This window comes from Solanum dulcamara, chromosome 8 (assembly GCF_947179165.1).
Source record: "Solanum dulcamara chromosome 8, daSolDulc1.2, whole genome shotgun sequence".
NCBI lineage: Eukaryota > Viridiplantae > Streptophyta > Magnoliopsida > Solanales > Solanaceae > Solanum > Solanum dulcamara.
Genome location: NC_077244.1, coordinates 76,462,084 through 76,474,122, shown reverse-complemented (window position 1 = coordinate 76,474,122; position 12,039 = coordinate 76,462,084). Strand labels below are relative to the sequence as shown.

At 34.3% G+C, this 12,039-nt stretch overlaps 1 protein-coding gene across 2 annotated transcripts; it reads right to left on the bottom strand.

Annotated features, from left to right (window-relative positions):
* Positions 1–2,266: 2,266 nt before the first annotated feature.
* On the bottom strand, positions 2,267–4,994 carry LOC129900822 (putative E3 ubiquitin-protein ligase XBAT31). 2 transcript variants are annotated; one of them, XM_055975888.1, is made up of 8 exons: positions 4,631–4,991; positions 4,493–4,552; positions 4,116–4,187; positions 3,890–4,011; positions 3,647–3,787; positions 3,325–3,432; positions 2,925–3,183; positions 2,267–2,741 (listed from the first exon to the last, which is right to left on the bottom strand). In XM_055975888.1, the coding sequence occupies exons 1-8, from the start codon at positions 4,808–4,810 to the stop codon at positions 2,343–2,345; spliced, it is 1,341 nt and encodes a 446-aa protein (XP_055831863.1). In that variant the 5' UTR covers positions 4,811–4,991; the 3' UTR covers positions 2,267–2,342. The 2 variants fall into 2 exon arrangements, with proteins under 2 accessions (XP_055831863.1, XP_055831864.1); XM_055975889.1 differs by lacking the exon at positions 4,116–4,187 and having other exon boundaries at positions 4,631–4,994.
* Between the last annotated feature and the right edge of the window lie 7,045 nt (positions 4,995–12,039).

Sequence of the window (12,039 nt, the reverse complement as noted above, 5' to 3'; positions counted from 1 at the left end):
GTCGTGCCTCTAATACCTTCAGGAAACTTAGAAGTTTCTTTCTTCACATTATACACTCTTCCTTTAGGTTCTTCTCTTCTTACCTGGTAGCCATTGTTTCTGGGATATCCATCACGTGCGTGAATAGGATTGACACCATTTGGTTTCCTTTTAAACTTGTAATCTGGAGGATAACCATGCAATTTGTAGCAATCTATTTTTAGATGACCTTTCAACTTACAATAATCACATTGCACATCCATATTCTTCTTGAATCTACTGAAATTTCCTCCTTGACTTGTCATGAGAGCTGTTATTTCTCCATTCATGGATGATCCAGTCGCATTGACCATAACATTTTGACTTTCTCGTTCAATCATCATAGAGTAGGCTTGGTTAATGGATGGCAGTGGAACCAATATCAAAATCTGGCCTCGAGATTGTTCATATGACTCATTCAGTCCCATTAAAAATTACAACAATTTTTGTCTCTTCATAAACTCCTCGAAATCGCGCGATTTCTCGCAATTGCATCCAGAAAAGTGGGCTAAGCTATCAAACTCAGCCCACAGTAATCGCAGCTTCGTAAAATATTCAAAAATGTTGCTCGTACCTTGAGTTGTGGTTGCAATTTCTCTGTGCAACTGAAAGATCCTCGATCCATCCACCTTATCAAAACGCTCTTTCAGATCATTTCACACAGAACTTGCATTAGAAGAATACACAATTCCACTTAGCAACTCTTTTGACACGCAATTCATTATCCATGACAAAACTATGGCGTTGCATCGCTCCCACAGATCTGTCAAATTCACACCAAAATTAGCCTTCTTACATGTTCCATTGATGAATCCGAGCTTGTTGCGTCCAAGTATGGAGATTCGCATCGAGTAACTCCAAACTGAATAGTTTTCAGGTCTCGTTAACTGAATAGAGACCAACACCACTCCGGACGTGTCTGATGCACTCAGATACAGTTGATGATTGTGACTTAGCTTCTCCGGCAGCTCGTTGTCCAGATCCTCCGCCATTGTTTCTCTTTACTGATTTCGACAGCTTCGACCTTCAAGTAGCTCGATCTAGACCATATCTATTGCCTTCCGCTCTGATACCGTGAAGAAAACATTAACGAATTAGTAACTAAGTGAAGGAAGAAGCATTGACTTAGTGACAGTGACCAAAATACAGAGGAAGAAGGAGGAAGAGAGAAGTTAGGGCATTCTACTGTATTGAAGAATATCAAAAATGTTGTTATTCTAGAGACTTCCCAATGCCCTTCATATATACATGTCCTAGATATTTTATCAATCCTCTAACTACTAATTAGTTACAACTAACCGCTTAGCTATAATAAGCTAACAACTTTCTAACTAATTACTAAGTCACAGCTCCTATTTTATCAAGAAAATATTTATTATAGTCTTCGTTTACAAAAAATATAAATAGACCCCCAAAAAAATCTAGAAGAAAAAGAAGAAAATAAAGAAGGAGGTGGAACTCTCAAGCAAGCGAAAGACGGACAACATCGATGGACCACGGGAGTCCCCACTTCCATTGCCAATTTGCTCTTTTGATAAATGAGTGGCACTTGTAATAGAATAGAAAAAGACCTTTTTATAGTGACACTTATCCCCTTGACCCTCCAAAAAAAAAAGAAGGAAAAAGACGTATGGGCACAATTTGGTCGTATTTTTGACGGATTTCAAATTCAAATTTTATGAATTTACTTTTTTAAGGTTTTTAATATTGAAATCATTGTATTTATAAAATTTTAGTAAATATATTGATATTCTAGGTTAAAAATACCAAATTCAAATGAACCTGATATGTCATCTACCATTGTTGTCGTAGACAAGTTGTTGCATATGAAACTAACAAAAAGTCCAGTCTAGTGTCCTAAGCTGAGTCGCTTTTTTGTTTTCACCTTCAAGAATCGGTCAGTTTCTCCGTCCACATGATCCATTAGTTGCCTTCTTCTTTTTTCCCTTTAAAAAGATAAAAGAAAAACGACAAATTCCTTCTCCAACTAACTACGCGTAATTGGAAAGTGGACTCGCTTCTCTATCCTTTTTTTCTCAAGAAGCAAGATTCTAATATTTGTTCATACCACTTAAAAAAGTCATGCATTAGGTACCTTCTTTAAATAGGGTTTTTACATCTCCATTCTCCACCTAACCCCGCATACTTCATTCACTTTCAAGTTTCAACTCCACATTGATTATTATATGAGGCCATTATTAGATGAATATATAGCAATGACAAAACAGAATAAAATATGACACAACTGTAAAAGAATTCTTTCTATTGTAACTGTAAGAAAAACGAGGCAACATAATTGGAAGTCTTGATGCAAAATTCTGCTATTAGTCAAGGATTATTGGCTTATCAATATATTCGTTTTCAGCAGCAATTCTACCAGAGCCAAGACCAACCATTCTTCCGAAAGAGCTTACTGCAGATAAGCCCTTAAAACTACTACTGCCCTCGCAGAAGTTTCTTGATCTCATAGACTTCCTAAGCTTTGAGGAGGAAACATCGTGGCTTGTGCCATCATCCTTTTCAAGCTTGATAACATCTAATTGAACAATGTTGCTACGACAGAATGGACACACAGGTGTGGTAGGACTGGTCGTTGTAGGATTAGGCTTTTTATGACAGCACAAGGCCAGTACACAATGTGCACACATCTGGTGCCCGCAGTCTTGAACCTGAATCGTGCATAATTGATCAAAGCATATACAACAAACTTCTGCATCACTGACCTGCATTAGGTAATTGTAGATTATATGAGACTCTGCATCTTTTAGAGAATCTTCATTAGGTGTTTTACTTGTAGCTATGTGCCAATAGCTTTTAAGCTAAATCTAGTTGTAGCAGCTTGTAAAGAGCCGTTGTCGTCTTTTAGAAAATCTAGAGTACTTCATAGAAATCTGAACGGTAATTACCTCAGAGATGTTGTCATCCATCCCATTATCAGAATTGGTTGGCGAAGGTGGCGAATAAGTTGTTCCTTTCAGGATGTTCTTTTCCCTCTCCTTGTTAGCCTCCATCAGGGCACATTCTAGCAAATGTTTTGCCTCTTCATTCAGCTTACTGATGAACTTCAATGGCGATGGCCAAACAAGAGGCTCTGCAGATGAAGGATTCAGCAAAGCCGCACATGCATCATGTTTGTGTCTTAAAGCAATTGTGTAGGGTATTCTCCTGCATCCCAACCACCACATTGCATATTTTAGATAAGACAAGAAAATGAGGCGATTGTGGACTTTATAGATCATTTAAAAGTTCGTGATTATACTTTGTTCTACAAAATTTGGCAAGTTCAAAAGAGGGGAAAAATTCTACCCTGAATCATCTCTTTGTAATCGATCTGCTCCCCATGCTAACAATTCACGGATGCAATCAAGAGAACCAGCTCTTGCAGCCAAATGAAGTGGTGTACTACCTGGGAAACTGTTTTTGTGCAAAATAAAACAAAGAATAGCTGCTATAAGTATAAAATTACTATAGGGCAGCCCGGTGCACTAGAGCTTCCGCTATGCGCAGGGTCCGGGGAATGCCTGACCACAAGGGTCTATTGTACGCAGACTTACCTTGTATTTCTGCCAAAGGCTGTGAAAGCACAAATAACAAAAATGGAAAGTTAAGTCTTGGACGGGATAATTACCCATATCCATCGGTAGAAGCACAAGCCAGAGCACCATTGTCTAGTAAAATATGAGCACATTCAGGCCGTCTTTGACGAGCTGCTAAGTGCAAAGGTGTTGCTCCCTTACCATCTTTAACGTTCACAAACCGGGCATATCCCCTAATAGTTCAATTCCAACACAATGTCTTAAAAAAAAGAAGATAATATCTCTACATCATAGAAAGAAAAGAAAAAAACAAGTGAATTCTCAAAGAGGTATACCAGGAAGACGCAATGTGTGATGTCCGAGCAGCAAAAAGAATTGTTTTGAGACAATCAGAGTGCCCATAATAGGCCGCATAGTGCAAGCATGTTCTCCCATTCAGCGAATCAAACATCAAAATCTGATTATATATTTCACAATTAGACCCGTAAATTTTGCAGAAAATAACAATTAGCAGTTGATAGATTCTTTTTTAAAAAAATTGATGTGTTTAGTATTGCATACATTGGCCCCCGTTTCAATAAGCTTTTGCACACATGAGATCTTCCCGTGCATTGCTGCCAACATCAATGGAGTCTAAAGCAATGAAAAAGCAAAAACCAGGGGAACTTTTAAAAAATTTTACTGAACAGCTGATCAACGCAGTCAAATCAGAAGACCACAAGAAGAAATGAAAGTTCGAACTTTTTTTTCGGAGAGTGTACACACACTTTACACGTATATCGTGGAGTTAGAGAGGAGGTTGTTTTAAAAGTAGCTCCACATAAAATGGGACAATAATAGTGAAGAAAATACAACGACTAATAAGAAAAGCTGGCAGAACATTCAGGAAAAGAACATCAACAACAACTGAATAGTGAAAAAAAATGTAATAATTATACCTGTTTATACCGATTCAATAGATCAGGATTGACAGACTGGTCTATAAGCATAGAAACAACCTGAAAGAAGATAAAAGTTTCAACAAAAAGGAATACCCAAAACAAAGATTAGAAAAAACCCTTTTCCAAGAAACCCACCTCAATCTGACCATTGGCAGCTGCAATATGTAAAGCAGACTGCCGATCATAACCTGTAGAATGATGAACAAGACTGGGGTTTCTCTCAAATAGACCCTTCACAGTCTCCAAATCACCACACTTAACAGCAGTGAATAACCCATCTTCATCACTTGTTCCACAACTGAGCCCCTGACCCATAATAAAAAATTTAACTTTATTCGGCTGCGGCGGCGATGAGGAGGTCCCTTTTCACCACCGTAGACGGCGGTGGTGACGTTAGTTGGTGGTAGTGGCAGGATTGGGAATTGTGAGAGTCTGAAATTCTGCATATTTATGGAGTCCAAGAAGAGGAAAAGTGAGGTGGGATGTGTGAATATTGAAGTTTGGAACTGCCCGAAAAGCGACGGCGGGGAAGAACGGGCAGCTGAAAGGTTGAAATAAGAGCGGAAAACGGGCAGTAAAATAGATACTTTTCGGGCATGTTAGATTCCTTAACTATACTACTGTAACAGCAAATATCAATGGCATTTTGTGTGATGTATGAGGAATAACCAGTCAAAGGTTTGCTCTCTCACTTTTTACTGATTGGTCTCCGGTCAAACTAATCAGGATTTTTCACATTAGAAGTAATGCATCATTGTCAAAATAAACCAAATTAAAATGCCATCTAGTTAACTTCAACAATATTTAGTAAGGAAAATTTTATATATTTCTCGAACTTGAAGAAAAATTGCATCTTTGTTTGTTAATTTACATGAGAAGGTGTTTACAGTAACAAAAAAGCTCTTTTTTACTCTCATCATTACATAATAAAATTTTAGGGAAAGAGTCTTCTACTGTTTGAAAAAGTTCCCTCTGTTATATATAGTAAGCAAGAAACGCTTGGACGTTCTAATAGACATAAGCTTTTTCTTGAAGAATTTTAAACAGTTCAGTTGATTCGTTATTTGAATTTTTACGTTAACGGCGAGTTTTTGATTTTCCGCCTTATTGATATCTTCTTATCTCCCCTGTATATACACAAATAGAAAGGAAGTCAAAAAGCTTCTTTAAGTTATTGCTGAAAGCATAAGCAAATTTCTTAGCTGTCTATAGTTTTTGTAAAAGCCAGCAGTATAGCAAATGTTTGATGCCATTTAGTTTTTACGCAAACAAGATTAATATGTGGTACCAAAAAAAGTTGAATAAAGGGTGATTATGGACTTGCGGTAAGTAAATACATTCTTGTCTATTACTTCTTAAATAACCATTTAATTAATAATTATTATCTTTAAAAATTATTTTTTTAATTTAAAAAGTTCGGAATAAAAAAGAAATATAACTTTTTGAGATTGTCCATTCATTCCAATCTAAGTAACTTACGTTTTGATTGTCCCCGGAAAAGTGTGTTTTTTTCCTATTTAGTAAGTTTGATAATTCTTAGTACAAAGCAGATTGGTTAACATTTATGGTTTTAAACACAATAAGATTTCTTATCCATTGGCGAGGGGGAATATTTAGAGTTAATTTTATTCATTATAATAAAAACATAACAAATTGCTCTCTCTTTTTGTATTTCAGACTGAAAATTAATATTCTAAACCCGCCGTGTCGGTGTAAATTATTTTATTGAAGTCTCAGATTATAGAAATAAGGTATGAAGAAGCACAGCACTGATTTATTTTATTTGGTCAAAAGAAAAGCGTGGGAATATAGCGAATAATAGGGATATTCACGTGAAGGAAGAAAATGATTAATCCAATAATTTCACAAGCAACAAACATTCAGAGTTCCCCTATATAATATGTACACAAAACAATGCTTTTAATTATATTAAATCAAATTTGAGATTATCAATATAAACGCGCTGTTGATTAGGTCATCTGCTTAAGTTCAGTCATTTCAAGTTTATAATTAGTAGCTTAATTAAATTAACATGAGGTCCTTATAATAAGTATATTTGTTTCCTCTTTTCACCAATCCCTGTGTCTAACAACTCATGAATATTTAAACCACCGAGCTTTATTTTTTTTTCTCTTCAAATTGTGTATTTCTTGCTGTTTGTACGTATAAAACTAAAGAAGAATATGCATGCCTCGTGGAAATTAAGTAGATGTGACATAATTGGAAAATAACTTTTAGTTTGAAGAAGGTAAATTTTATATAATTTCTAAGTTCTTTAGTATTGTTACGCATAATTTTGCTAAGTTTTCTGTTTCTATTAGGAGGAGTATTTTGGGAGATGATCACGATGTTGTCCCAAAATAGATTAATTAGAGAAGGAAAGGTCAACATGTGTCTAATACCGTGACAATTAATTATAACTGAGAAACTAACGTAAATATATCATTTGGCCATCTAGTTTATCAACATAATTAAAGTATACACTATTTATAAACTTTGACTATAATTATTATGTATATGTATGTACAGTATATATATTTAGTATAATAAAGTATATACTAATGTACATACTCTATAAACTAGATGATCCGATGGCATTGAATTGTAATTTTCCTATTATATATAAATATATAATTGTCAGTGAAGTGACATCTTACGATAAGACATTTAACAAATTCATTTCTTCCTGCCTCCTGCATTATGTTTGCGTGACAAATGTTTAATCTAGATTCTAGCTAATTAATTAATCAGATCAATAAACTTTTTTAACTCATTCAAGTGCACGAATATATAGTAAGACATCACAGAGGGTATGTAGTATTAGTGGCGGACCCAGGATTTTAAATAAGGGGGTTCAAAATCTAAATAACTAGACACACGAGCTAGTTGAAGGGGGTTCGACATCTACTTTATATACATAATAAATTATTTTAACCATGTATAAATAGTACAATTTTCCGCCGAAGGGGGTTCGGATGAACCCCCTCGGCATAAGGTGGATCCGCCACTGTGTAGTATATACCACTGGAAACGACGTTATCTCTATAATTATTCATTGAAATCTAAAATCAAGAAAGAATATTTGTCAATGCAAAACTGAGTAAAAACTCTTTTATTTAGTGTTATTTTTTGTACTAGGACAATTTTGTTCGGTTTGGCCTGGGCCTATTCGTTTTTGTTAGAAATGTGTTTTGTGGAAGTTAGTTGAAACTCATGTAGGTCTACCATCCGTCTTGTCTAATAATGACAAGAGGAAATATGAGTGGATCAAAGGGCGAAGAATATATTGTGAAAAAATCTGGAAATGATTGACACGTCGACCATGTGCCGCGGTTTCCCTTTGGTGGGCCACATACAATTTCTTGCCAAAATAGCTCTCCTGTCAAATTAACAGGTTTTTTAAAAGTTTTGTCCTTTAGATAGATTGATTTTTTTTTATTTTTGATCTTTATTAATTGAACGTACGATTAATGGTGGATAAGTTCTTTAGAAATTAAAGTTAGGTTCGAATATAATTTATTAACTATTATGAGATAAAAATAGAAATAATTATTGTTATATCTTAAAAAAGAAAATTATTTATTATTAGATACTTCATTATTTTTATACCTCTTATTTTTAATTATTTCGCGCATTTGATATCATGATACTATATAATATACTTTGATGGTATTAAGCAGTTTCGCTGAAGCATTGTCTCTTCCTTCTTGATACCATCAGAGTATATTAGTATCAAGAAAATATTGTTTAATAAATTATTTGATACCATCAAAATATAATATATTCTGATGGTATCAAAGAGGAACAAGGGAAGGGGAACTAGCATAAATACACGTTTGATACCATGAGAGTATATATATACTCTGATGGTATCAAGAAGGAAGAGACAGTGCTTCAGCGAAACTCCTTGATGTCATCAGAGTATAATATACTTTGATGGTATCAAGAAGAAACTGGTTGATACCATTAGAGTCATGATTCTATTAAGGGTAAATAGTTTGGGTTGGGTCCAATTTGGATAAATAGTTTCACAATTGATCTATTATGTGTAATTTTTCAATAAAAATATAAATTTATGTCTCACAAAAAGGTTATTTGTTACGAGGAATATAAATTAATTAAGACCAATATAAAATAGGGCAAAAGTGTAAATGACCCAAAATTGTTTGGCTTGCGGGAACATGTGAAAAGTTTTACATTGGCTTTTTAAGGGATGATTGGTCTCTTAAATATGATTTGGATAATTCCCATTTTTTGACTAGCTTTTAATTTGATATTGAGTTAGACCTAAAAGGTTATATGGATATAATCTCTTCATCTTTGATTGATTTTGATTTTGATTCTAGTTATTAAAAAGCTCTTGACACTAAACTCCTCTTCCTTACTAATCCAGATTGATATGAACCTCGAACGAATTATAAATATCGAATAGAAAATCATAAATGTCACGATTTAAATACGGGTGTGATGGCACTCATCTCAACCAACCGAGACAAGTCAGCTTAATACCCAATGAAAAATAAATGCGGAAGAAAAAGAAATAAATCCAAATTTAACTTAATCAAAATAAGTAAAACAAACTTAAACTCCCCCAAGATTGGTTATCATGTGTACAAGCCACTAACACATTACCGAAATATGAAAGAAAATACAGTCACAATATCTTTGTCTCTAGAATAAGACTAAAACATATTAAAAGAGTAAGATGTGTCTGCTAGATAGATGTAACAGCTACCTCAACACTCGAGATAATAGCCTCAGAAGCGGTAGTAAACCGTTGGAAATCAAGCAGGCTTGTGCTCTCAACCTACATAAGTGCAGAAGCAAGGGGTGAGTACCAAACAACACGGTACTCAGCAAGTGGATAACTAAAACTAAGCAAAGCTTAATAGATACAAGTACTCCTATCCTCCCAACCAAACCTCTGTAACTACAACCTGCATAAAACCAGCCCAACTCTACATTGTACGATAACAACAGTAATATAGTCCACGAATACTCATCAATAAATCATATCAAGTCAAGTCAGCATATACATCGCAATATAGGGGTAAACACAAATTCACAAATATCAGAAAGGTGCAATGCAATGATGCATGTCTATCCTATCAATACACATCCGCTGAATCACAGTCCGAAACCCATGGGGGACATTTCTGTCCATGTAACCTGCCATGGAACGTTAGGCCCGTCCCCTCAACATATATATCTTGCCACGGAGCGTGTGGTCCGACCCCTTTATTTCATAATACATGCCATGGAGCGTGTGACCCGACCCCTTTGTTTCATAATACCTGCCACGGAGCGTGTGGCCTGACCCCTTTTGTTTCATATCATTTTCAGTTTCAACATAATATGTCAGAACCAATGCAATCAATTCATGTTCATATAATTCACGATAATAACATGACAACAATAATATTTTTTCCTATCTCACATCAACATAGTCATTGCACATGTCCAAAATAAATTCATAATCACAACATATCAATTCCACCAATACATGTCATTAGATCACCATTTTATACCCCTCATCTCTATTTTTAAGGCCAATCATAAAGTCAATAACCCAGTCCAATTCCCATTACTCCTCAGTACACATAACATGGAAATACAAGCATCTATAAGCTTAAATTGAGGTTTAAAAATTCACTTGCCTCAAATAATCACGCAATTACTCCGAGACCTGAGCCTTCCCCTTTCGCTGGGTTTCCAAATCAATGTAATCTAATCAAATAAATAATCACAATAAGGTTTTGAAACTAACAACACCCTTATTACCATATGTCTAGCCTAAACTCAAAAACTCATTCAACTCTATAATCGGGTTCCTAATATTGATTGTCAAATAACATGCCAACTCTCATATTTTTTAAATTTCAAGCCTAGGGTTTGGTTCCAAAATTTTCCAATGTCATAAATATAAGGGTGTTCATATAATACAATATATATAATATTTAATTATATATCTCAATATATCAAAATTTGAGAACTAACTAATCCTAGGTCAGTGATGCAGTAACGACACCAATAAAACTTTGACATACTGCCCAAAGGAAACATTAAATAACTTGTTAAAGGTACTGATCAGTAAATAACATTCCTATAATTACTTAGCAATCACCACTCAATGATTGCCTAATCCTGCAGTAACATTAATTGACTTTGCACTTAATTGCTTGTATTCAAGGAAATTAGGAAATCTTGAAGCCATTACCTGAAGGTGTTGCCGCTTCGTATTGACGTGCAGGTAGGGTTTTCGCCTATTCTCGCTTATTCTCCATTTTTCTTTTTTTTTCTTAATTAATTAAGTATTAAAAATGACAAACTTTCACTAACTTATTTTAATATATAGGCTAAGTCATAATGATATTTAAATAAATTAACAGTTTAGCCCATCAATCAAATTAATTATCTAAAATTATCCGTCAATTAATTAATTGTAGTTACCGAAAAATTCACTTTCTAATTTAAATTTTTTGAAGAGAATATTTAATGAAAGAGAGAGATGACTCATTCTCAAAATGACCAAACGGGTCATTACAATAAAAAAGGTGTCCCTGAGCAATATTTGGATGAAAATGAAGGGAAGAAAGAGTAAATGCATTGAGGATAGTATTTAGAAATTTATATAAAAGAAAATTATTGAAGATTCGTGAATGAAATTATTATTTTACAAAAATGTCACTGAAAGTTCCATTGCTTTTCCATTAAATCCTTGTACTGGGTGTATTTCACCGTTTCTGGCCCATAATTGAGTCAATACATATTACACGGCAAGGAAGCTTTTAGGAAACTTCTTCAGATATTTTGGACAGTTTTATTAATGATCTATAACAACAAATATGGGATCTAATATATAAATTCTCATGTCTTTGATGCCAAGATTGACAATCCACCAACAATAAATGCAATACTGGCCACCCAATTGGTCACTAAGCGCATTAATTTTGTATCATGTGATGATACTAGTTGTATTCTTTTCGCGGCCCAATTGTTTGGCACTTCGAATCATTAGAGATTATTACTATATGATTACTCCTTCCGTTTCAATTTATGTGTCGTTCTTATAATAACAAAAAAAAAGTAAATGATCTATAATATTTGTCATTTTAGAAAATCAAGACCTAATTAATTATTTGTTTTCACATTTACCCTTAATAGTAAATATGGAGAGTATTATTGTACCATCTGGATAAAGGCCGAGCTACAATATTAACTACGGATTATTAGGATGACAATTCAATAACTTTTGCTTATCTTCTACATTTGTATTAAAATTTTTATTAAATATATATAAATATTTAATTAAAATAAGCTATGAATTCATGAATAACAAGTTCAAAAAATTTAGATTCTGACACCGTCTTTAAACATGATGTTGGAGACTCTCAATCCTTATGAGATCATGACTGGGATGATCCACAGCTTGACCCGTGATTTGGGACAACAGTGGTCCTGCAAAACAACTCCAATTCCATTCATGATTTAATTTTCTAGGAAACTGCATACATGGAGTCATCTAGACCTAATCTTTGAATAAT